Here is a 27,892-nt window from a genome sequence, read left to right on the forward strand (position 1 = left end):
TGTAAATATCTAATTATAATTTTTATATTAACGAATATTGATGAACATGTGTGCAAGCTACAATTTAGAAAAAAAAAATTGTAGACAAAAAGAAACGTGATCTTAATTTCCTCATCTACAACGTAATATGCACTTGCTCTACAATATACATGTGCATATGTAAATATGTGTACAGTTAATGATAACTTAGAATTTAGTTAGTTTTTATCTGCAAATGTGTATCTGTAAATATGTATATATGTAAATATCTAATTATAGTTTTTATATTAATGAATATTGATGAACATATGTACAAGCTACAATTTGGAAAAGAAAGATTGTAGACGAAAATTAACCTGATCTTAATTTCCCCATCTACAACCTAATGTGTACTGGCTCTACAGCGTTAATGTGCATATGTAAATATGCATATAGTTAATGATAATTTAGAATTTAGTTAAGTTTTTATCTGCAAATGTATATATATATATGTGAATACCTAATTATAATTTTTATATTAACGAATATTGATGAACATGTGTGCAAGCTACAATTTAGAAAAAAAAAATTGTAGACAAAAAGAAACGTGATCTTAATTTCCTCATCTACAACGTAATATGCACTTGCTCTACAATATACATGTGCATATGTTAATATGTGTACAGTTAATGATAACTTAGAATTTAGTTAGTTTTTATCTGCAAATGTGTATCTGTAAATATGTATATATGTAAATATCTAATTATAGTTTTTATAATAATGAATATTGATGAACATATGTACAAGCTACAATTTGGAAAAGAAAGATTGTAGACCAAAATTAACCTGATCTTAATTTCCCCATCTACAACCTAATGTGTACTTGCTCTACAGCGTTAATGTGCATATGTAGATATGCATATAGTTACTGATAATTTAGAATTTAGTTAGTTTTTATCTGCAAATGTGTATATATATATATATATATATGTGAATACCTAATTATAATTTTTATATTAACGAATATTGATGAACATATGTACAAGCTACAATTTGGAAAAAAAAATTGCAAACAAAAAGAAACGTGATCTTAATTTCCTCATCTACAACGTAATATGCACTTGCTCTACAATATACATGTGCATATATGTAAATATGTGTACAGTTAATGATAACTTAGAATTTAGTTAGTTTTTATCTGCAAATGTGTATCTGTAAATATGTATATAGTAAATATCTAATTATAATTTTTATATGAACAAATATTGAACATATTTGGAAGCTACAATTTGAAAAAGAAAAATTGTCAACATAAAGAGGCGTGATCTGAACTGCATCTACAATGTAAATGTGTCTATGTAAAATTAAATTATAACCACATGTGCACATTGTAATAAATGTTTATATGTAAAATTAAATCATGTCATTAAATATAAGATGTTTAATTGATGATAATTTAGAATTTAGTTAGTTTTTATTCGTAAATATGTATGCATGTAAATTTTTAATTTTTATTAACAAATATTGATGATCATATGAACAAGCTCACAAGTTGGGAAAGAAAAATTGTAGATGGAAAAGAAACTTGATCTGAATTACTTCATCTACAAAGTAAATATGTGCATGTGTTTTTATTTGTAAATGTATATAGGTAAATTTTTATTTTTATGTAATATCTAATTAAGGTTTTTATTAACGAGCATGTAAGAAAGCTTACAATTGGGAAAAGAAAGATTGTAGGTGAAAAAAACTTTATTGGAATCAATCTACAACGTAAATGTGTACATGTAAATATATGTATATTTAACTATAATTAAGAATTTTATATATCTCTATATGTAGAATTTATGTATCTAAGTATTCACATATGTAAATAGTAATTATCTAATGATAGTGAGAAACCCAATTTGCAAATGGAAGTTTATATACTGAATGAAATGTGGACTTTGCCAATTTCATTCACTATTTTGCATCAAAATTTATTGTTGGAATAAAATTTTGTGTAATATATTCTTCAATGTAAAGAAATAAAAACAGTTTGATGTTTTAAAGTGTTAGTTTTTTTTCCGCAGTTTCTTTCATGGAATGTTTTTTGCAGCTTTTTTTTTAAATTGAGTGATGATGAACATATTTTGAAATATATTAATAAAATGGGACTAAATTTAGTTTCCAAGGTCAAGAATAATTGTGTTAATAAAATTCGGTTGGCCAGTTTCTGATATTAGGATGAAAAATCTCAAAAATCAAGTAATTAAATTTTATATATATCGAAATAGTTTTTATTTTCTTTAACAGCATATTGTTCTTCATGAATAAATACTATAGAGATAATTTTGATTAAAATGTGTTATAAATTTACGAGTAATCATAGTAGATAATTTTCGTATTAATTTCGCTCAGAAACATATTTGCGGATCAAAAATGATGTCATTCCTTAATAAATCTTACTTTATTTAAAAAAAACATTTTTTTAACGGAAAAATATGATAGTTTCTTGATAAAGTGTTAAAAAAAAATTGGATATATATGTGGGCATTTTCATCCAAACTAAACGGAGTTTCTCAAATTGAAACGAGGGATATTTATTTTTTGTATCGCCTAAGAAAGAGCTCCTTGAAAAACCTTCCTATTAGAAGAGCCTTAGCTAAGGGGAAAGACGGAATATGTGACGTCACGCGGAGGAGTTATCTGGCCTTGAATGTCTAGTCGGCCGTGCCCGGGCCGTGCCCGGATGGGCCCATCCGTTAAGACGGCACTGGCAGGAGGAACTGGTGCCCCAAGTGATGGACTACGGGGAGCATTTCATCCTTCAACTTTACATGGGGACGCTGAAATGCGAACTTCCCATTACCTCATACTGGTTGTATCCCCAGCTGACCAAGCATCTAGTTGCGGCCATGCTTGTTCAACGCTGGAAAAAAAGTGTTGCGCCGCAGTCGGCAGGATTCGAACCTGCGCGGGGAAACCCCAATGGATTTCAAGTCCATCGCCTTAACCGCTCGGCCACGACTGCACAGTTGCGATAGTTACTAGTCTAGACGCAGTCTATTTAATTTTTCCTGAAGGGGGTGAAAGCGGCCAGACTTCTACTCACGTGTTTTTCAACCCTTGGGCTACGGGAATAGTCTTAAAAATGATGCTCTAAAAACGGGTGAGTAAACAAATTTCCCCCTTTTTTTTCAGTTGTCTTTTGTGAAAGATAGATGGTACTTATACGTTGCAAATACAGTGATACCTCGGCTGACGAAGATAATTCGTTTCGGAATCACGTTCATTAGCCAAAACTTCGTAAGCTGAGGTTTCACTTCTAAGACGGACAGTTTATGAGACGGAAACCTTCGACGGAATCAAGAAATAGTCCCTTCCTTATTCGACATCCATATTTTTTATAAGTATCTTTCAGCCAACCCGTTGGACATTTTGTCTGTTGTGGCCTTTGTATTTGCATTAATTCAAGCTTTTATGTGTGTGTGCATGTTTATAAAATGGAAACCTGTCTAAAATGAAATATTATTTCAGTCTCTTGTGACGTTCCTTTTCGTACACGTTTCATTATACTTGTATGTACAATCCGGGGGAAAAGGTATGATACTAACCAGGGCCCCAACTTTGAGGGAGGGAGGGGGGGGGGTAGGTGGGTCTGGTGACCGCGTGCTGGACCAGAAGGGGCGCCGAATTCACCCTTCAACTGCTTCTTCCACATGGCAAAGGGCGCCAAAATGCCGGTTTGCCCCGGAGGACAAAGTATCTAGTTTCGGCCCTGATATAAACAAAGAATTGGGTTCGAACCAGCAATCACCAACAAAAGAGTGATCGGAGCAGGCACCACCACTCAACAACGTATAACCATCGCCCATAGTACAAGCAAACCCGTTAGAAAATAGAGAAATAATATTAAAAAAAAAAAAAAAAAATCATAATATATATGCGTACGCCATCTATACGTCATTTTAAGAATTTCATGTTAAAAAATTTCTGTGCAAGAAAAAATCCAGATTATCGTGAGCTGATGGAGCACGCTGCTTCCTGGATAAGGGGAGCAGGCTGGCTGGTTAAAGGCCCATAACCCTTTCAGATCCTTCATACACAACTGTGGGGGTTGCTTTTTTTCTCACTGTATAATTTTTTTTAACCTCGGGAACTGGCTTAAAGGATTGCGTAAGTTTTGAGTTAGAAATATGGGGAATATGAACCTTGGGGCTTTCATCAGAGGGCAGCACTTAAAATTGAACTTTCAGGGGGGTGTTTAAGATGACTTCCAAGATAAAGTACCTCCGGGAAAAGTGTGATTTATTAAATAAAATTTAGCAATAAAATTCTGGAAAAAATTGCATGTGAATATGAATGTCCCTTGCAATCATCCTAGTTGAAAGAATTTGAATGAAGTGAATTATCTCTTCACAAAAAAAAAAAAAAAAAAAAAAAAAAATTGAAAATTTATAATAAACAAAGATTTGCTGACATTTATGTTTTTAATGATTTTTCGAGTTCAAAAATGCAAAAACACCTTGAAAATTCCAAAAATATGAATGCTCGGGCCTGAAAGGGTTAATTTACGAAATTGGCCAATAGGACTGCTGCCACTTGTTACACCTGAACAGGCTTAGTAAAAGAGCTCATTCTTCATATTAGCTATGGAATATAATCTACAATAATCCTTGTTATTGCTTTGTAACTAAACAATTTCCTTCTTTACTTTTCCATCAAATGAGTAAGCTATTTTATTTCGTACGTTTTGTACGGCTCTCTTGGGGTTTTCATTTTCATATAAATCTATATCTGCTTGAAATCTTTTGTGCTTGGCTTTGTGTTTGTTTATAGGTGGTAATCAGGAGAAGAAATCAAATTGGAAACAGAAGGTTCAACAACCCATCACGCACGAAGAACTACTCTTCGGAAATGAAAGTTTTCCGACGATGGAAGCCAAACAACAGACAAGAAACGATTTTCAACACAAAATATCTCTACTTTCTTAGATTTTTACTGTTGACCAAAAATAGCAGCTTCCTTAATTCACTTTTGCCGGCCGCTTCTTCAGCTTCATCATCCAAAAAAATTTGTTATCATGTGCTCGTTCTCCCTCCCACAATACTTTCTTTTTAGTCACTCTTTGTCTCATCCTTTTTCTCGCAACGTCTATTCTTTCGAAACACTATTCCAATGACGTTAGCAATGATTCAACTAATTGGTCTCGACCAATCAAAAGAGAGGTTTTTAGTAACCGTTGTATTTTGGTAGCAGTGACTTTTAGCATTATTATTATTCTTTTTGTCTGACCGCTTTGAGATAGAAGAATTGTCAGTTGTAGTCGTAAAATTAAAAAAAAAAAAAAAAAAATTGGCGACGTTCAACTTGGCTACAATTTATTTTCAATTTTCCTTCCTTGATGAAGCTTAATACGCTTTAGTGGCTATTGCCAAGTCAAGAAACAAAGACAATGGTGGCGCATTTAGTAAAGGCCTTTGCCGAGCTTTCATTCGGACAATGGGCATGTACAATATTTTATCATGCATATATAGTTTTTAGTTTTTATAATTGCATTTTTAATTGGGTTACTGTTATTTTAGAAATCCATGAAATCCATAATTGTTATGGGCATCTTTTTTCTCGGCCACCTCGTTGGGCATTTTGACTGTTGTGACCTGGCATTTGTATTTGTATGAAGCGATTCAATAGGCGCATAGAAAACCATGCAATGCCCACTGAAAACACCGCAGCAAAATGTTTCGATCAAAATTGTTTTAATTATTTAATTTACCATTATATTATGTGTATTATCCGCATGTACATATTTCATTCACCGATAGTGAAATCTTAAGAAATAGGAGGAGTTGTTGGCCAAGAATATCGATTCTTCCACTATCATCTATACTTTACAAGGCCGTAGTGAAAGGGGGAACCAGGGAATCTGGTCCATCCGAAATGTTTGAAAATGATGGAATTTTATGGAATTACATGGTTAAATCCATTGTTCTATTATTTTCTCGAAATAATGGTCTTTCTCCCTCCCCCCCCCCCGAAATAAATTTCTGGCTACGGCACTGATACTTCATATCGACGGTTCAGATCAAAAAGGCAACAATTAAAAATTCTATGCTTTGAGATCAGGGCCGCAACTAGATACTTTGCCACCCGGGAAAAGCTGGAATTTCGGCGCCTCTTGCATGTAGAAGAAGCAGTTAAAGGATGGATTCGGCGCCCCTATGGTCCATCGCCCGGGGCACCAGACCCGCTTGCTCCCTCCTAGTTGTGACCCTGTTTGAGATATCTGCAATTTAGATTCACTTTGCATGGAACTGAATGGGAATCAACTCAGGTTTAATTAAAGTAAGAGAGCATATAAACAGAGTTGGAAGTTGTTGCTGTTTTGCAAATACAGAATTTATAGTCATTTTCCACCGTTCTCATGGCGTGCATAACTCAAAAATGCAATTTTCTGAGTTGTTACCTTTCTGAACTGGGGCGTCGATATATTGTTAATAAAATAATTAATTTTTGTGTAATATTTTCCAAAGCATTTATTTTCATTCCGACGTCTCAGAAAAAAACCCTGCAGATAATATTCAGCGGACCACAGAAAAATCAGCACTAAAAAATTCAGATGGTTTTTTTTTTAGCGTACGAAAATCCATTGATTATATAGGAAGGAAATTACGGCAGAAAGTTTTACTTTTGAAAATACATAATAAAAATCTCAAACCAAAATTCATATAAGAATTGCATACCAATATACATAGGCTGTCAGGATTTTTTTTTAATGTTTGATAGTCATTCAAAAGTGAAAAAAGGAAAAAAAAAAGTTTAATGTAGTAGGACAAGCGATAGCAAATGAACGAAGATGTTCTTGGATCTGGTATCAATAATTATTTTCTACATTTTCGATGTATATTTTGCGAACGCCCTTACTAAAGCTCATCATAGAGTGAAAACAGCTTTCGTTGAGCGATTTATAATTTTCCATCTCGAATATACACGCAGCTGCATCAAGTCTAGGCAATTAATTTTCTTCTGAGAAAGATAAAAAAAGATAAGTCAAAGAAGAAAAATTGAGAAGAGTTGAGTTTTCTTAATCTTGTCAATCGATCATTTCGTTTCCAGAATGACTTTTTTTTGCTCTTTCTATTACGTATATATACATCTACAACTAAAGTATTCTAGGCTCTCAAGCTCCCAGCAACGCAAGATTAACTGGATGAATCTTTTATCATATCTAGTAAGAAAAGACAGTGGATAGAAAGGATAATAATAATAGTAAAACCACCAAAAGGTCATGTGTATTTAGTTTTTCCTTTTTTTTCTCCTGTCAACTCGAAGACATGTTGCAGCGGATGATGAAAATCCACTACGATAAGTGCTATCGAGGTTTCAGGTTGCTCTTACTGTTCCTTGATACACGCGTAGGCACAGCAGTACCTTCAAAAAGGCACAATGTACGTAAATTATTCATAAAACTTATGAAAATATAAGTACGAATTTCTACACAAAAATAATTTCAAAAAAAATGATGTGGTTCATTTGAAAATCTCTAGTTAACATAAAATTTTTTATATCGCATTTCTATGTTTTCCATTTCTTGTAAAAAATTAATTTCCCAAAAGGAATACGTATAGCAGAATCTTGACATCGAAATAACTATCTTCTTCCAACGATGTTTTTTTCTCCACCAACAGAGATATCTTGAGTAATTATCGCGTTTCTCTGTATTGATTATGTATTACGATCGGTTACCGGAAAAAAATATCTGTCCCAAATGACCATACAGCTTCCAACTCCACAGAAAGAGCAGAAAAAAGGGGATGTTTTCTCTTATATCTAGAAAATATTGTGTTACGTCGGAGAAGTTTTGGGATTAAGCAAAAAAAAAGGTGTTTCTTTGCCCAAAAGACTCACATGATATCAAGCTTCCGTTTCCTCAAAGGAATGAATGTATCATCACTTTTTTTTGTCGAACGTAAACCCGTTATCGTTCAGCCCTTAGAACATGAGTATTTGCTGGTTTTTACGGTTAACATGTATAATCTATGGAGGGAGAAAACTGAAAAAAAAACAAACAATAGATGAAAAGAAACAAATTTGAGGAAATTGAATCACCATTGAATGGCAGAAATTTATTAATCTTAACATGATTTGATTCGAAATGAACGCATGATAGCGTATTTATTAAAAAAGGTGTTTTCTCTGTGGAGGAACCAGTTCGTCTTATCTCGTACAAGACAGGAAAGTCGTGCTGAAAATAAGATATTGGCATGGGAAAAGAATCCGAACGCATTCTGAAAATATTTCATTCTCATTCAACGACGCTGTGAATTGATGTGAGAATATTCCCCATCGAAAAAGATGTTCAGAATGCTGGCTTCGATATCCGCATATCTTTTCAGTAATCGAATATTGAGATGAACAGATAAACGTTTTCAAGTTTTTCATCGTCGAGTTTGTTTCATGTGGAAGTAATATCAAGGTATTAAAAAAAATTATATACATCTTTAACAAACTATACCAGTTTATTCGACACTGAATAATTCAATAAAATAATTTTGTAAAGGCATAGGCCTAAAGCTTTTGGAAATATCAGTAGGGGCTCAAATACAGTATTTCTATTGATATAGGTCTATTTAGGATTCTTTGGAAGGGCTCGGGTCCATGGGCCCAATACAAGTTTACGCCTATCTGTACAGGATATCTTCCACAACAACAAATTGAAAATTTTAGTTGTTAAAAAGAAAAATAGATATAAAAAATACTGCCCTTGATGGATTCAAACTTTTTTTCATTCAAGAAAATTTTATTCATAAAATATTTACTAAAGTTGTTTAGATACAGAATATATTTTTCTAGTTGTCTGTGGGTAACCATTACGAACTACATTTAAAAGTGTTTTGTTTTTTGAAATATTTTACCACACGTTTTTTTTTAGAAAAAGTTTGGAACCAATTCAGAAATTCAAGTATCACATGAATAGACTTCTCTTAAAAACAAGGCATTCTATATTTATCTCCCGCAAAACTACATTTTCATCTTTGTAGTATTTTATTTTATACGTAACATGAGTAATAAATTTCATACGCTTTCACTAAAAATGCCAGCAGTGGATCAAAACCTGTGCTTAACATGCTCGTTCCTTAGCATGATATAAATATGAGGTATTTTGCACAACTGGCTGAGAAAGGAGATGCTGTTAAAATATATCAACACAGTATATGCATCTGTCTCAAAAAATGTGCACAATAGAAGTAAAGACAATCGAAAGGATTCGCTCACCTTGAATCCTACGCCTTCGAGAATCACTGCAAAGAATTCTTGACAGAGACCGAGGCAAAGACATGTTTATATATTTTTTTAAAGTGTTCTTAGACGACTTTGAATTCCTAAATTTAGTCTTGACACAGTTCTTGAGACGCCGTTGCAAGTAAACAAGACGAAAAGACGAAACTTTTCCACATCATTTTTTTTCCACAAAAAGTGAAAATCGACAATATAAAATTAAGATTAATTTCCGATAACCGAGAACATTGTAGTATAATAATATCCAAGTTTCACAGAGTGATTGAAGATCACCAAACTGATTAATTTCAAGTATTACATTCAACAGCTGCTCTATATCAGATTATGGTATAACGCTGTAACGTCATTCGATCATATTGCTCGCCAAGGATCTTCGGGTTGATGATATGCACGCGCGTTATATTCTAAACTAAACTCGATCATCTTCCTCTCTCTTTACGCTATGCAATCTAGATTTCTCTAGTGCACGCGGATTCTTCTTCAAATAAACAAATCTAAAGCGATCTCTTTTTTGGAGCGGAAAACATGTGAGGATACCGCCAACACACGCCAACATCAGGGGGAAGCTGAACAATTGCAGCGCGCGATCTTTCAAAAAATAAATGCAGTTTTCAAGATGAAAATACATTATTTCTTCTAAAAATCTGTACAGTATTGAACTTTTAAAAATATAACGGATCGTTTTTTATTACAATTCGGAAATATTTGATTGTTATTAGGGCTGGAAATTGATTAAAATTGTTAACTGGTTAAACAAAAATTGTTTAATCGATTAATCACTGATAAATCGAATTTTAATCAGAAGTATTTCTTTTTTAAATGCTATTTCTTATTACTTTATAACAAACTTATTAGGTAACTTTCTTCTTTCGATGCTACAAAAATATATATTATTACTTTCACTCTCCTACTCACTATATGTAAACACATATTGACTTATCGATTAAGGTTGCATGATTGAAGTAATGAAGAACAGTTTTGGCATATCGTGGAATTTCTTCACTCGGATCTTGTTTTTATATTATCAAAATCAATTATTTCAGATTAGTCACTGATTTCGAAACTACTTTCAATTTTCACAATGTTACTTTTTTCCCTAGAAACTGCTCCCAAATGGACTTTTTTTTCCCCCCGAATGGACTGGTGGTCTAAATGGGAGAGCTGGGGGGGATGATGTTTCCCGAATATGGAAACTACTGTACACACAGGGAAGACAACAACTTTTGGTCTTGTGTCTTCTAAAACTTCCATCAAAACTAATTTAAAACTGAAATCATCACCAGTTTTCAACTTCTATTCCCACATGTGAACAACTTTTTATCAAAATATTGATTCAAATATTTTCAAATATGGTCACTTTTCTGAAATGTTATACCTAATATAATTTTAAAACATCTAATCGGTTTCGTCAAATAAATCAAAATAAGTTATGGACTTTTAATAAAACTTTTAATCGAATTTTAATCGGATTGGTCGAGTCGATTAACTCAACTAAAATTTTTAACTGCCATTAACAATTAATCGATTAATCAGAACAGCCTTAATTATTACTGATAATTAAAATAATGATGTACAAATTCGGATTTTTCAGTAAAAACAACTCTGACAGCCATTGTGTATAAACAAATGTGTTAAAAGAAAAAAAAGTGGGGATGGATGACCACACAATTGTTGCCCAAATGCGTCCGGAATACTTTTCACTACCGCCATCATCAACTACGATGTCCTTCCGGCTTTGAGGAAGATAGAAAGAGAGAATCATCAAAAAAAAATTTTTCTCTCTCGCTCTTATCTCTATTTCCTTTAGCATTAACCATTGCTCGTTAATGCTGTTCCACGGATGCAATGACAATAGAAAGAAATAGAAAAATATATATATAAATAAATAAGAATGAAAAACCACAGACGGCAGAATGTAAGAGAGAGAAATACTGTATTAATAAGAAGAATGCGATTGTTTTTTGACGATGACACGCCTAGATGATTGTTTTGTCCAATTGTGTCATCGACCGCATTATAATTCTGTACTAACGTATAGTTCCGTATCATCAGGCTCACACCGTTCATGAGGGTTCAAAACTAAATAGGAAATATGTTTTAGGGACATTCAAAATTACCGCCTTTCATAAATGACCTTGAAAATTATCACATATGCGGTACATAACGTATATATCTCTCTTCGCACCTGAGCCTAAACGTACCATTAATTTCTTTTTTTCTGATTGATATGTGTTTACTGTATGTCAAAATGCCCTTTAAAAAGAAAAATAAATAAATTAATTAATTAATTTAAGTCAATATCTTTACGTTAGGTACCCCTTACGCATACCTCAAGTATTAATTTGGAAAAAAAGAACCATAAAACCACTTTAAAACAGTTAAAAATGAGATACACACATGTACCTCTGGAGAGAAGAAGATAAGAAAGGATGCAAAAAGCACAGCCAGTTGAAGCAAGAACACAAATGGATCACCAAAACATCTTATCGTTTGGAGGTCTGTTTGAGAAAACAAGGGTGAACGATCTCTCTGATAATATGGGAAAACAGAACAGAGAGCTGAAACCTACAAGGATTTTATTATCTACGATTTGCACAAATCCTAACCTAGCATTTAATATCTATAAAAAACATCCGATTTCTATACTAATATATTATTAAGTGTATCCCACTTCTTTATGTTATGGTATACTAAGAGTATACTATGAGATTTCACATCTGTCTCCCAAGCTTAATGAACTTTACTGCATCAGATAGTCAAGGTCAAGAAATAGGAAACAAATCGAAATAAAGAAGCCATAACATCAAGTTGCAAGCACATATCATATAAACTAAAATGAAAAAAGAAGAAAACTATAACCACACAGCTTGTGCGTTATTCATTTATGAAAAGCTTATATTTTCACACCAGGATGGCCAGCTGGCTATTTTATAAATAAATAATGCACATGTGGTGATTATGTTTTTCATTTTTTGGTTTAAATGATATATCCTTGCAACTTGATGTTATATTGCTTTTCGACTTTTTTGTTTCCTATTTCTTCGCCTTGATTGTCCGTTGCAAAGAAGTTTACTAAACTTGGAAGAAAGATGAGCAATATATTTTCTAAGAGAAGAGAGAGAGAGAGAGAGATGCGTGCCTTGATGCGTAAATACCACAGTGTCCTCCCTTAATTCCATGGGAGTTTGTTTCCAACAAGATTGGCATTTTTCCAACTGGGTGAGGGCTTCATTATCTTTCTCAGCCTAACATTTTAGTGGTAGGAGCGAAAGAAACGTGCAAAAGCAAAAAATAATAATGAAAGAAATATTGCAGCTGAAGGAAAACGGGAGCACATACACACACACACACACGGGAAACCAAGCTTCTGGTATATTATGCGATCACCCAAAACACTTTTCTCAAGAAAGTTCTTTGTGCACGTATTTACGCGGAATCACTCCATCCAACAACAAAAAAGGAACGCTTCATCCTAAAATTATTTAATTTTTTTCCCCGTCATACTCTATTCATAATGGAACAGTTTTTCGTGATGAACTTCGTAACGCATTACAGAACGTAAGCCATTCATTATCTATAGCAGTATTTATGAAATGTCATTCATACATAATTGAAATGTTATGTAATTAATGAGCTGTTTGGCGAAATCCCATCACCCAAAGTAGATAAAGGCAACATATTTGCGCCATTTCAGTAAACAAATTGTACATAATTCGTAGACGTGTGAATTTTTCTTATTTAATTAATTAATGAACTTAATTAAGCCCACATAAGTTACTACGTCATTATCAAAGCTAGAAAAATATTTTGAAAACTTGAGCACAGTATTTGAGGGATTCTCAGAAATGTTTTTATCAGTTCCAAAGAAAGTCTACAAAACTTCCATGTGATATAATGGTTCAATAAAGTTGGTCAAATTTCTCCATCCACTCATTTTTATTGTATTGTGGCAAGTTAGGATTGCACAAAATAAGGGATCACAACATAAGAGAATACTATATACGTTTCTAATGCATCTCTATGAATTTTCAGTTACAAAACTCGTAGTATGAGGTAGGTGATGTAGTATGTAGGTCAAAAACAACTAATTGCTTATGTTCAGTAAAATATAAATCAGAACGAACCGAATTCATAAAAATTGACTCAAGCAATGGTCAACTGAAATTTGGGCCAAAACACTCTCTGAAAGCCAATCCTTCCTATTTCGGCGTAAATAGACAACGTCCGTGGCTAATCCTTAAACTAGAATTTCTAGTTCAAAATATTTCTCAGATTTGTAAGAAAAGATATTGGAATATTGTGCGGAAAAAACGTCCACAAATTAGTTTAATCATCTTCGATTAAAAACTTCTATCAGAAAAACACTATAACAGTTCATCGTATCATGAACTACGATATACCACCAGGAAAAGTACTTATTAGAAAAACAGAATATTTTGATGTGAAGTTCCTTTGCCACCTAAATCAACACAAAGTGAAGTGAATCAATATAAAAATAAATCAATCGCACAGTTCTGCGCCCCGAGTAGATGGCATCTCGACGATATCCGCATTGAGCACCTACATTCAGAAAATCCATCATGAAATTCAAATGAAGCAACTTGGAAATCCTTCTGTCAAGTTTCAGGTAAATCCAAATGCTAAAGGTATTTGGACAACTCTCTCTAGTATATGTTCCAAGCAGAAGAAAATCTTTGACATTCCCTTTAGCGGTAAATCGAGAATAAAAAGAAAAGATAGTATCTCCGGTCACAGAGGAAGAGTCGCTTGTGTAAAAACTTACTATCGCCTAACTTCGACATTTCGACTTAACATGGGATGAGTTCACAGCGGGAAGCTACATACCTACAGGGTACTTGATAGATACAGGAGAAGAAAAATCCCACATCAAAGATCATTCCAACAATTGCTCATCTCCATAAACAAATCTCAAGTGATACTTTATTTGATGTTTTTCTACGCTGAGACGTTTCTCTGTTTTCTTAGCAATATTATAATAAAGGATTCTGAGGTGTTGTCATTTTAGTCATTTCTCGAAAGTATTTAAAACTAAAATGTGAATATTATGTTAGGATGAACACGAAAGCATTAACATTCAAAATGATGTTGCATTTTATACCCTTTTCAGGGAAGTTTATTTAAATCTCTTTTGCCCCTGCGGAACCCTTGAAACAACACGTGTAATTAGGAAATATCAAAGCCAATAGTTTAAATTATAATATTGTAAGAGAAATGTTTGACAATCCCTTTTTGGCTTATGACTTAGCGCCCTTTCGGACCTTGATTAATTTCTGTGCCTTATCCTCTTCTTGCCTTACAGGTCAAATTTTTTTTTGTTGGTAAAATGCTTTTGTATTTGTTGGAGTATGGCTCCTCATATTTTCTTTAATTTTTGCTATATTTATACAGGGTGTAAATCCTATTTTGGCCTTTATCTTATTACCCGTTCGTCGTAGAGGTATGGTTTTAATTTAAAAAATGCTCAAAATGCGCTCAGAAATCACCCTGCACGAGTTTTGAGAGTGAAAATATTGTGTATTACAAAATAATAAATATAAATTTTTACACGGACATCTCATCCTAAAAACTCAATTAGAAAGTTGTTACCCTGTCTCTACTGAGGCCAACAAAAAAAAAAATCTACGTCTCCAAGTGAACATTCGCTTAGATTATTTGAATTCAAAAATTGGAGAAAAGATGGGAAAAAGAATTGCATAAACTAAAGAACAGTGAATGAACACCAAAACTTTGCCACTGGACTTATCCCGTTGACGAGATCTCTTCCAGCCCAGCTTCGTGTGGCAAACAGTTTACTGTTTTTCCATTCAAAACTACGGGGGAGGGGCATGGGCGGAGATACGGGGGCGTGGGGGGCATTGCCCCCCCCCCCCAGCGTCAAAGGTGGAGTCTAATGTATATATGAATTGACATCATCATCATCGTGTCTCACAACAATAATGAATGTGCCCCCCCCCCCAGACTTCCAGTCTATCTCAGTCTATGGGGGGGGGGGTGCCAAAATAAACACTGGCCCTGGGTTATATAGTAAATTTTCGTTTCTAATTGCGGTCCTGGACAGATTCAGCCCGGGACGAATCATATTTTTTGGTTTTTCGCACTATAAACTTATTATAATGGGGCCCATGAGTGATTCTAGCCTGGGGCCCGCCAAAGATGCGTGTTAAATTCCAATTGCATACAGTGTATTATGTGCTTTTATCATCTAACTGAAAATATGTGAACACACATCTATGCAAATTAAAAATAAATACATTTCCCAATGACAGATTCAAACCACTCTGACTGAGCTAGATGCATTGTATCAGGGCACATCGAGCTTATTAGCTCCCTTAACTTTCCTTAATTTCCAAGTATGCGGCTCCGTACGAGCTGGATTGGAAAAAAAGCTGGAAAAAATCTGCTTCTACCTTGAATAAAGTTATAGTTTTGTTATTTTTACTATCTCAGTAATTTCATTCTCCCATGGTAACCATTGCATAACAGATCAGGGCTATTGAACTCAGAGTAATGCTTACGAGGGAGTAAAATTACCAGATTCGAAAACTATACAGAATGAGGACGCACGCACGTGTTCCGTTAATAACGTCACTAACCTCATTTTTACAATAGATGGCACCACTATACCTGAAAAAAAGCAACAAAAGTTTTCCAACGAGAGATTTTTTTTACGAGATTGAAAAACTTAGGCAATGTCGGTTCTCGTTTTTTGCAACGGAGATTGGCCAAGGTACAGCCAAACCTCTTCTTTCTCGAAAAACTCTATACCTCGAAAACTGAAAAACTCCTTGCATTTACTGTACTGAATCAATGCATTTTCACCTCTCTGTCTCGAAATAATTTTCGAAAAACTCTCTATCTCGAAGGTCAAGACCACACAATGATAGCAAAAAGAAAACAGAAATTCCTTTTCTTTCGTGAAAAATCTTTCTTTTCTCTGGAGACGAAAGGAACTGATAAGAGAGGATTATTCTATTTACAGCCTACTGCGTTCATTTATCTTGTCAATCATAGGCTGATATAGGTGGATACTATGATTGACATGGGGTGGATGCCATGTGCATGGCTTGTTCAGCACAGCAAAAAGTCAGCCAACCATAGGCGTACGCAGAATTTTCACAAGGGGTTTTCAATTTTTCTTTTCTTCTCAAGAGGGGGGAGTTACGTTTTTCCTGCAAAATAACGCTATAAACTTGTCTCGGGGGGGGGGGGGTTAGAACCACAAACCCACCCCCCTTTATGTCAATGCAACCAACAGACAATTCAAAATAAGTTCAAGAAAGCTGCACGTTTGGAACAGTGAGGGCCACAACTAGGGGGGCGGGGAGCAGGTGGGTCTCGTACCCCGGACGCTAGACCCGAGGGGGCGCAAATTTCATTCTGAAATCTCTCCTTCAACATTACAAGGAGGGCGTCAAAATGCGCGCTTGCCCCGGGTGACCAAGCCTCTAGTTGCGGCCCCGGGAACAGTCATCTCATTGATGAAGGATCAGATGTGATGGTTCACTTGAATTTCAACGATTCACAGAACAATGTTGAAAATGAAATTTCAAAACATTGGGGCATTACTAAAAAACACTTGAGGGCTAGAAATTTCATTTTCCGATTTTGTGGAAATGGACGAAGTTCACTACAAACTTGCAGCACCTTGACTGTGATACCGAAATTATTGCTGTATGTACGGCCCACTCGGGTAACGAAAATACAGCAGAAGATGCTCCAGAAGAATTAGAAAAAAGTAACAGTGAAAAATGCTTGAACACATGCTGTAAAATCTCTGGACCATTTTCTGGAGCAAACTGAGAAGATAGGACCCGAAATATCTGCAGCTTTTGCTAGTATAGATGGGATTGTAAAAGCTCAAAGAGCAAAGAACAGAGATTGTGTAACTCAACCAATAGTTTCATTAGTATGTAGTAAAATACAGTTCGGTATTTTTTAGTTTTTATCAATCGAATTTTTCATCATTTTTGGCGTGTTTTTTCTTTCTTACTAAAAAAATTCTATTTCTCGAAAACTCTCTACCTCGAAACTTTTTTCGGTCCCGTCAGTTTCGAGATAGAGAGGTTTGATTGTATTTGAATCATTGGGGAAAAATTACGAAGATGGAGAGATTCTCTGCTTTGAAGTGCAATTTGTTTTATAGACAGATGAAAAGAAAAAATAATTAAAAATTTTAAAATGAGGACAAAAGGGTAGAATTGTTAAATCGGATACGGAGGCCTGGAGTAACTTTACGAAGAAACCTTTTTTTTTCAGGGGCGTCGAAGTGTTTCGAACCTTTAGGTGCTTGTCTTTAATTTCATGAAGGCAATTTTGATTACTGAATCAATTCTGTTGGCGCTCGGACCCGCTCTACAAATTTCCGTGGGTGAACAGCCGCTGTACCCCTTACTCTGGAGCCACTGCTTTTTCTCGTCTAGGTGTCGTTAAAAGGACATATCGACAAAAAGAATATTACAACAACCTTATTGCTTGATAATAAGAAAGAATCATTGAAATAAAGTAGGAAAAAGGAGATCTCTCTTTCTCTCTTTTCCCGAGGTATAAAGGAGTTTGAGGTTTTTCTTTTCCTGTTAAATCATTATATATTTCTAGTTATCTTATGACAGGGTTCTTCAATCTTTCAGACATTGCGAGCCAAATTAAAACTTTTCGTAAAGCCCACGGGCCATGAAGTTATACTGCTGTATTTAGAATTGCAAGATAAAAAAGTGTCCAGACCAAAGCTGCATTAAGATCTTTCAAGCGGCTTTGGTCCAGACTCACAAGGATTTAATATGATGTACAGTGACGTCGGAACGGATGGGCCAACTGACCCACACTTTTATTCTGAAATTATTCCTTTCATTAATTATGAATTTTTATTGAATCATTTCTCTTTAATAAAATACTAATTTTTATAGTTCCTGAAATTCTTTCTTTCATAAATATGAATTTTCATAAATTCAGATAATATTTTCTTTCATTGAGTATGAATTTTTATTAATTAGGAAATTATTATTTTTTCATTTTGAATGTGAGTTTTTCTGAATCCCTGAAATTATTTCTTTAATTAATTTCTGAAATTTTTTTAAAATTATATCTTTAATAAATTCTAAAAATTATTTCCTTCACTAATTTTTGACATGATTTAAGCATTTCTGTGAATTCTAGAACATTATATGTTTTTTATTGACTCGATTTTCAGTAGTTATTTCCTCAAAATGATCGGCGGGTCATGGCAAAACACTCCTAAGGCCACACATGTGGCCCACGGGACATGCGTTGAACACCCTCGTCTTATGGCCTTATGCGAATGGTTACGACAAGGTTTCTAGAATATATACGACGACTTACGAGTTGTCAGTGACTGGGCCGCAACTAGATACTTTTTCAGCCGGGGCAAGAACGCATTTTGGCTCCCACACGCAATGTAGAAGAAGCAGTTAAAGGGTGCATTCAACGCTCCCCTCCGCCCAGCGCCCGGGGCGCAAGACTCGCCTGCTCCCCCCTAGTTGCAGCCCTGGTCAGTGATGCCAACTCCGTCAAGCAAAATTTTCCCCGACAATTTCCCTTCTGAGTAAATTTTTCCCACAACTGACGAAAATTATGCTGCTATCTATAGGTGGAAATATGTAGTCAAATATTTTACACTAGAAAAGTATTGCTTTGCATTTATTTATTTATTTTTTCAAAAAAAAAGTAAAAAAAATGTAAAATGTAAATGTTTTCTTTTGTTTGAGTAACTCCCAAAATTTCCCACAAGGGTCCTGACAGGGTCCCAGCCCTGAGTTCCGATATTTTTTTTGTTTTTTCACGCTATAAATTCACTATGGAAAGTTCCGTGAAAAATCGAGCTGGTGGGGGGGGGGGGACCCGCCAAAGATCCCAGACTAGGGTCCCTGCTCTAGGATGTGGGGGCAACGACAGGGCCGTCGTATGATCATCATGGGTCCCCGGTGGTTTTTCTGAAGCCCTACTTGGTAAATTCTAGAAAATTTTCCTTTTTGTGAGGCCCCCGAGCCGTGGTCCGCCCATGCGCCAAGACGGCACATGGCAAAGCCTCCTAGAAGTAGTATCTAGGAGGCTTTGCACATGGCCGACGAGTTACCATCACTGGGAGCAAAGCTGCATTAAGAGTACCTTTCAAGCGGCTTTGACTGGGAGTTGTAAAGAAAATTCTGAAAGGATAAATAGAAGAAAAGAAAAAAATCCTTTTGTGAATAGAGCGCACTGATGCTGCCACCTACATGAAGTAATTGTAACTAAAACCTATGTTAGCTTCAATTTTTAGGAGAACAGATGTACAATATACATAGTGATCATCACACCGTGAAATGAAAAATAAATAACTAAACTGGAATTTGAGACTAAATGCAATTTATTTACGAATGAAATACATTTACTTAGTTCACTAAACCAAACTGACTAGTCGATGCTCGTTAAAACGACCATGAGTTATTGCGACATTATATCGAACGGTGAAATGAGTCCCAAACATTTTGTTATTCCTGCCATTTTATTTTTCATCCATAACGACCTACAATGACCATTCAATAAAATAAAACGTCAGAACTCAGCTCTTTACCTCCCCCTTTTTTGCGAAGAAAAGAACAAAGTCTCTCCGTAAGTGTATTTGATCTTGACCCTTGATATTGGAGAATTCGGTGCATAAGTGCGTGAATGCAACTAGCTAATTATTGCAATTTTATTAATATTTTCTAACCTGATGCAATTGCAACTGCTTAAATTATAACAAAATGAATGATGTAATTTTTCATACCGTCGAAATACGGAATCCTCTCAAGAAGCAAAATTTTTTAATCAATCTTTTGATATAACGACCTCCCGCTTCCCGTGGAACAATGGGGACCATTATAGTGGGGGTCAATGGGGATCATCAGTCTTTAAAATTGTAGAATGGAGCGTATTACCAAAAAAGTGAACTAAATACACAGTGTACGGTGACAGGTAATTGAATAATAACATAGGTGGAGATAGACTTGAAAGTCTGGCGTAGGGGCACGATGATTGCTGGGGAGCATGATGATGCCAAGCTCAATGCTATTTTTATAATTATTCAAAGGAAATATTACTGATAATACAATATATGAATAACATCGGGTTTTTTTTCCCGTACATTAACAATGATCTGTAGGAAAATTGTCTGCCTATACGATAAACAAGATTTGGATGAAGAGGGTTTAGGTGAACTATTAAAGGTTGTTTTTAGCTTTTGCAGGCATCCGTTACTCAAGCACGTATATAACCTAGAGGTCGGGTTTAAAACTATCTTATTTCTTCCCAGTTAAACAGATCTATATTTGAAAAATTTTGACAGTTTCTTTTTACTTTATTAAAGACAAACCAATTAGGTACTGTATAAGAAAATAATAAAATAATAAATTGTAGTGAACACAATTACAAACTACTTAGGGTGAAAAACTCGCCCTTATTACCCAGAAAAATGTAACAGTTTAGCGAATTTTAGCACCAGCATAGCGCTGATACTATAAAAATTAAAGTATTTTAATTATGAGGTTGAATTATTTATGTAAGCACGGAAAATTCGGTATTTTAAATAATAGTTTGATGAATGTGGTAAGCTGAAGCATAGCCGACTCAACTCTTGGCAACTTTTTGCTAAAATAAACCATAACTGAAGGCTGGGTGCTTTTTGGTTAGCCACGTGCGTGTGTGTGTTTTAAAGTGAAATGTTAAATCTCAGGTGAAAAATTTGTCACTTTTCACACCATTTCTATTTTGTTACTGGTGAGCAGGAATATTTCATTTCTCAAAAGCCCAAACTTTTATTCATGTTCGTGAGCCGCTACTAATAACTAGAAATTATTCGCGAATAAAAAGCATATAGAAGTTATTTGCATGAGAATTTTTCGTTCATTAATATGCACTAAGAAATAGAAAATATACATTTTGAAACACGTTTTCTTTTTTTTGCAGGGTATTTTTAACGTATATTTTCTCACTTTAAATGAATATTTTGGAACTTTTAACGACTTTTTGGGAATTTTCCAGTGCATATTTGCACATTTTTAGAGAATATTTTGCCACTTTACAGTGCATATAATCCGGGGTCTAGTTACAACTGACTCCACACTGAAAAGCCCTATGTCATGTATGAAATGTGATTTGAAATAAATGTTGCGACATACCCATTGATGAAAACCTGAGGAGACGTTCATCTCTTAGAGACGTTGTTTCAGAAAGCTCACTGCTATCTTCATCTTCTTGTTCTTCAGCTAAAGTCGGTTGTCTTGGAGTTGGTAAGTCGTAGCCCCATCTTCGGCGAAAGGCCTGCCTTCCACCATCCAAACGGACTCGTGGCAAATCCACAAAAAGCCGATCTCCAATCTACAAAACAAACATTAAATACTATGAAAATAAAATTATCGTTGGTGAATAAACATGAACAACACAATCATACATCTTATTCAACGAAGTAATTACGATGGAATGTTCAAACTTATGAGAAGATCGGCTATGAGTTAGTTATGAGTTACTTACCCCGACCCGGCGAATCAGATTCGCCATACGGGGGTTCCCCGGAGGGAGCATTTATTTTCTCGATTGAAAAGATCGTCTATATCAGCGTTTCTCAACCTTTCTGAACTCAAGGACCAGTGTTTGAAGCGATTCGCCGGACCACTCGTGTTCCGTATTATGGGACATTGCTGAATTTTTGGTTGATCTTACGTATTTTTACACGATTGTCTTGTTTTTTTCAACAATGCTTATTTGAATCTGTAATAAGTTATTTACGAAAATCGTGAATAAACAGTGTTTGTGAAATACATTTTGTTACTGTGATTTGTGTAGTCCTTCATTTTCCCACCCTTCAGTAATATTCTCTGTTCGAGAGCCAACACAGTGGTCAGGTAAGGTGTCGCGGGCCGCACCAGGAACAAAACTTCGGTACATACGCCGCACGCACCAGGGGAAAGAAAACTCCAAAACTCCGGCATAGAAGCTGCACCTAGTATAATTGATTGCAGTAGCATCGCGAGCGAGCCACGCACTTTTTGTTGGGATTTAACTATTTCACTAAAATCTGAATTTAATTAAGTGCAGACCAAATTTAATTACCAGACAATTTGATTGACAGACCAAATTTAATTATTAGAAAGCTTTATCATCTTTCTTTCCTTTCAGTAAATTATGAGTGTTAGTGCTCTGACCAGAGTGGAGAATATTACTTCCTAAAACGGTTAAAGTTTAAGAAACAAAAAAAATTATTTGATATTCTGAATTTCGTGCAATGTTTTTCTAATTTGTTTTTTTTCCTGATAAACAAACACTTGGCTGAACACTTACCAATAGACGGCACATTAGTTCCGAATTTTTATGGAAAATTTTTGAGGGAAATTTTGCTCCATTTTTATTATCACTATCCTCCGATGATTGCGCAAGAAAATCTGTTACTGCTACTTCCAACTCCGCAGTAGGTTTATGAAATTAAACATGTGGCCCGTGTATAAAGAGCTTTTGTGTTTGTGTGTTGAAAATACAAATTGTTTTTGTGAAATCGGAAATACAAATTGTTTTTGTGAAATCGGAAATACAAATTGTTTTTGTGAAATCGGAAATACAAATTGTTTTTGTGAAATCGGAAATATATGTTTTTCGATATTAACCACAATTTCTTTTCTCAATCGAGACTAATATCAAAAATATAAAAGTTTTTTCACCTTGACGCGGGCAAAATCACCTCGAGGGCAGCATGCAGCCCGTGGGATAGCCAGGGCCGTTTCAACGCACGGGTCCACCCGGGTCCACCCGGTCCCATGCCTCAAGATAAGAGGGGCCTCACAAAAATGAGAAGCGGTTACCGAGAATTCGCTAGGTAGAGCCTCAGAAAAATCACTTGGCCCGGGGCCCATGATGCTCTTAAGACGGCCCTAGGGCCAGCTGTTAGAGACCTCTGACCTATGCCATCGTCGCTGACCATAGATTGAGAAACTCTCTGAGCTATATGATATTAACATTATTTATAGTTATGAATTTAGACTTCAGATGGCGTAGGCATTCTATAGTCAATGGCGGGAAAAGATGCTAGCGTACAAAGACAGATTATACAATACAAAGCAACCACAACAATATTAGTATAAAGCGAGAAGGCGGAAGGATTGGATTGACATTGTTAGTAGCATCAGAGCCGCTCTTATCAGACGCGAGGCCAGAGGTGTCTCAATAATTCAGGGCCCATTAGCTCCAATTTTATATTGGGTGCATAGCTAACAGGGCGTATGGTATTTGACTGGCGAACAGTTGATCCCAGAGGCATACTTCCAATTAGAAAAAGTATCCAAATAACATGTTGTAAACAGATATGTCATATGTTACAACGGGTTTTATATAGTTATTAAAATAAAAATGTGAACGTTTTATACGGACACCCTGCGCTCAACAACTCAATTACATTATAAAGTTGTTGCCTTGTCTCTCCTGGTGCCAACCAAAAAGATTTCACGTTTCTAAGTGCAATATTCACTGAAATATTTGAATTCGTAAAACGGAGGAAAGTTGGGGGGAAAAAAACAGCGTTAAATGCGGATAAAACTGTTTACCCGTTATTTAACGATGTTTTTTTTGCACCCTGTATATTCTGTGAGAAATGGGAATCGTCATTCAAAAATTACATCATTACAAAACATAGCATACAAGAATGCTGAAAAATATCTATACAAAAAATATAGACTCAAATGTAAATTATCAAGAAAAGTAATGAAAATTTGGAACTGAAGAAAATTTTAAATTGAAGAAAGAACTATTTTCAGAACCAATTAAAATTAAGACCTAATGAAAGAAATTTTCTGAGAACTAACAAAAATTCGGAATCGATTAATACAAAATTAGACAGAGATACTAATCCAGCACTCATGAAAATTTAGAATAAATGAAAGAAATAATTAAAGAATTGATAAAAATTCAGAATAAAAAAACAATTCCAGAATTTACGGAAATTCAGAATTTATAAAAGAAATACTTCCAGAATAATTTCTTTCTTTTTGAAAATGCTGAATTCCAGAATTATTTCTTCGTAAAAGAATATGCAGAAACAAAATTCCAGAATTATTAATTTCTAGGAGAAGATGCGGAAAAAAAAATTCAAGAATTGATGGAAATTCAAAATTTCAGAATGGATGAAAATTCGAAATTCTATAATGGATGAAAATTCAGAATTTATGAAACAAATTATTTCAGAATTAAGAAAAATTCAGAATTTGTGAAAGAAATTATTTCAGAATTTGTGAAAGAAATTATTTCAGAATTTGTGAAAGAAATTATTTCAGAATTAAGAAAAATTCAGAATTTGTGAAAGAAATTATTTCAGAATTTATGAAAGAAATGATTTCAGAATTTATGAAAATTCAGAATTTATAAAAAATTATTTTAGAATTTATGAAAATTCAGAATTTAGAAAGAAATTATTTTAGAATTTATGAAAATTCAGAATTTAGAAAGAAATTATTTCAGAATTTAGAAAGAAATTATTTCAGAATTTAGAAAGAAATTATTTCAGAATTAAAAAAATTCAGAATTTATGAAAGAAATTATTTCAGAATTAAAAAAAATTCAGAATTTATGAAACAAATTATTCCAGAATTGCTGGAAATTCAGAATTTAGAAAGAAATTATTTCAGAATTTAAAAAAATTCCGAATTTATGAAACAAATTATTCAGAATTTGTGAAACAAATTATTCAGAATTTATGAAACAAATTATTCAGAATTCATGAAACAAATTATTCAGAATTTATGAAACAAATTATTCCAGAATTGCTGGAAATTCAGAATTTAGAAGGAAATTATTTCAGAATTAAAAAAAATTCAGAATTTATGAAACAAATTATTCCAGAATTGATGGAAATTCAGAATTTAGAAGGAAATTATTTCAGAATTAAAAAAAATTCAGAATTTAGAAAGAAATTATTTCAGAATTTAAAAAAATTCAGAATTTATGAAACAAATTATTCAGAATTTGTGAAACAAATTATTCAGAATTTATGAAACAAATTATTCAGAATTCATGAAACAAATTATTCAGAATTTATGAAACAAATTATTCCAGAATTGCTGGAAATTCAGAATTTAGAAGGAAATTATTTCAGAATTAAAAAAAATTCAGAATTTAGAAGGAAATTATTTCAGAATTAAAAAAAATTCAGAATTTATGAAACAAATTATTCCAGAATTGATGGAAATTCAGAATTTATGAAAGAAATTATTATTACCGTAAGTGCGGGGCCCGGTGCGACCTCACTTGTCGCATACCACTAAGGGTAGCTCTGAGTAGCATTCATCCATCAAACAAGATTATTAATTGTGAGCTTTAAGTTAACTAGAAAGCAAATAATAAGATGCGAGAACGTAAATATCGCTGTCAACAGTTTTTAAAAGAAGAAAGGAAGCTTCAACTGACTCGACTACATGAAGCGGAAGTTAGGAAGTCATAAACTAATTTGAACATGACCACGAGTTCATCTATTTTTCATTGTGTTTTTTTTTAACCACGAAGAATCACTTCTTCATTCAGACATGGCAGTTGCATCTATATAATGTAAATCAATCTTTCTTCTCGTGCTTCTTTTTTACGGTTGTTATTCTGAGAAAACTCATTTGAAGAAAGTCGTTGAGCCACAAAAACATACTTTTCTGCCCTTTTTTCACAATTTTTTTTTCATTACCTTTCATTTACGAGCTGTCTGAAGACTTGAAAAATTTCCATTAAATTTATCACTTTGACTTTATCACCAACTTCACGAGTGTCTCCTCTACTTAATCATATCACGTTTCTTAACGTTCTTTTAATGAACTTCTAATTACGAGTTTTGAGTTTAATGATTTCATTTTTGTCGAGTTTTTTAATTGTCGGATATATTTTTATTCATAAATCTTAATTATAAATATTAATTGATGTGTGTGTAATTTAAATATTCAACAATAAAATTCGGGCTATTATTCGCGATGTAATTTAAAATTGAGAACCGATCTAAAGATAGATTTAAATTTCCCTTATGTATCCGATTCATTAAAACTACAAATAATGATCATAATAGATTCTCGTAATTTCCACTGTGTGTGGGGTTTTCTTTTGCTGCCTTTGCACGTGAAGACAGAGGATCTTTAGCCACGGGACAGCACGTCTAGACGAAAACAGCCTGAATTCTCTTATAAACATGCTAGTCATCCATCTTCATCATCAATTATACGATTAGGTTTATGGAGATAAAAGAAGAACGAGGTTATTTGAATTGCTGTTGTACCCTTATTAACCCCATTCAGTCATTGCTGTCATTGGAAGCTTTTCCTGTTCACGAAACGTCTGAACAAATTTCTCATTTCCAAGAAGAGACACCGGAGAGATACCAATTCTGAGAGAAAAAGATTCCGAGTAATAACTAAGAATAACAGCGCATCTTCGTGAATTATGGACACTGTCATTACACATCATGTCTTTTAAGAAATCGACAATGAAATAGAATTCTTGAACATTTTTATTGAGATCTTGTAAAATGGGGATACCTACTTAACGTGTCATTTTTAATATCTCTCTACGAGTTAGATTCATTTGCTAGACTTTCGATTAAGATCGGATATTCTGAGGAAGGTGTGTCAGGGAATCGTAGTCTCAATATCATCAACACCATCAATTAAGTATAAGGTAGGCCTATACTATATGTGTATAGTCTATAATCCTGCACCGCAACTATGTATTATAGAAAACTACACGCCCAAAATGGGTCTTTAGCTCCCTGTAAAATGACACGATTGGGTAATTCTTTTCATAGGAAGGAAACGATTATATAGCAACATCTAAAGCATCAATTATGTCCTCTTCTGAGCCAAAGTATCTCTTGTGTCAGTTGTATGAAATACCAACCACACACGAAAACGTGGTTAAAAATAAAATATTTGACATGAAAGATTTGATAAAGATTATTTTATTTTATAAGAAAGTGGAATCCAGAAAGAAGCCTTATTATTGTGTAGTTTCAGTTCATTCGTGGAAAAAAAACTAGAAGGAGTTAGTCGCAAATGCGCTAGACAATCGGCGTGTTCTTGTTCAATTTTTCTCACTTAAGCCAACTAAAACACTAAATTTACGACTTATCAGGGTGAGGTAAGTAGAAAAAGATCACGATGGTGACGAAAGTCTCTTCATTTTTACACTGGGCATAATACAAAATCTTTCTTAACACCAAGTTATCGCTACAATAAATTTGAGCAATCTTCAGGTGGAGTCACAAAGACGACGTTGGTATTTACACTCAAACTGATAAAAAAATAAATAAATCTGTACAAAATGTTACGATCTTTAGTTTTTTTTTTTTTTGACCAACGGTCATAACACGTGTGAAGAAAAACTTAACAAGTGCATAAACTTCAAATATATGAAAGAAACTACATAATAGTAAATTGCCGTATTTATCCAACATTAAAAAAAAACGAGATAGAGGGATATTATTCTGAGTCCTTTTTCGTATGAAAGTAGTCTGGCACTTTTTTTAATCTGATGTATTTATCACCAGTCCATTGTAGATGCTGGACGGCCGTCATTCATGTAGGTGTGGCTCACACTCTGTGAAAAAATTCTAAGCTCTCCGACGAGCCTTCTAGTTTCACAACAGGTA

The 27,892-nt window shown here is 34.2% G+C and overlaps 1 protein-coding gene and 1 non-coding gene across 5 annotated transcripts in view; both read right to left on the minus strand.

Annotated features, from left to right (window-relative positions):
* Positions 1-27,892, minus strand: part of raskol (Ras GTPase-activating protein raskol) — a 258,900-nt gene that overhangs the window by 141,120 nt on the left and 89,888 nt on the right. For 3 of the 4 annotated variants that reach the window (XM_089253806.1, XM_089253805.1, XM_089253807.1), the window contains one exon: positions 21,414-21,612. In XM_089253806.1, coding sequence (XP_089109932.1) covers positions 21,414-21,612 — 199 coding nt within the window. Of the gene's footprint in view, positions 1-9,216; positions 9,296-21,413; positions 21,613-27,892 lie in introns of those variants that run through there. The other variant, XM_089253811.1, reaches the window with a different exon arrangement.
* TRNAS-UGA (transfer RNA serine (anticodon UGA)) lies at positions 2,890-2,971 on the minus strand. The gene has a single exon. It is a non-coding gene; the product is annotated as a tRNA-Ser (tRNA).

The sequence above is a fragment of the Pholcus phalangioides genome, unplaced genomic scaffold (genome assembly GCF_987345545.1).
Source record: "Pholcus phalangioides strain wild (caught in Gottingen) unplaced genomic scaffold, Ppha-v1.0 ptg000039l_1, whole genome shotgun sequence".
Taxonomy (NCBI): Eukaryota; Metazoa; Arthropoda; class Arachnida; order Araneae; family Pholcidae; genus Pholcus; species Pholcus phalangioides.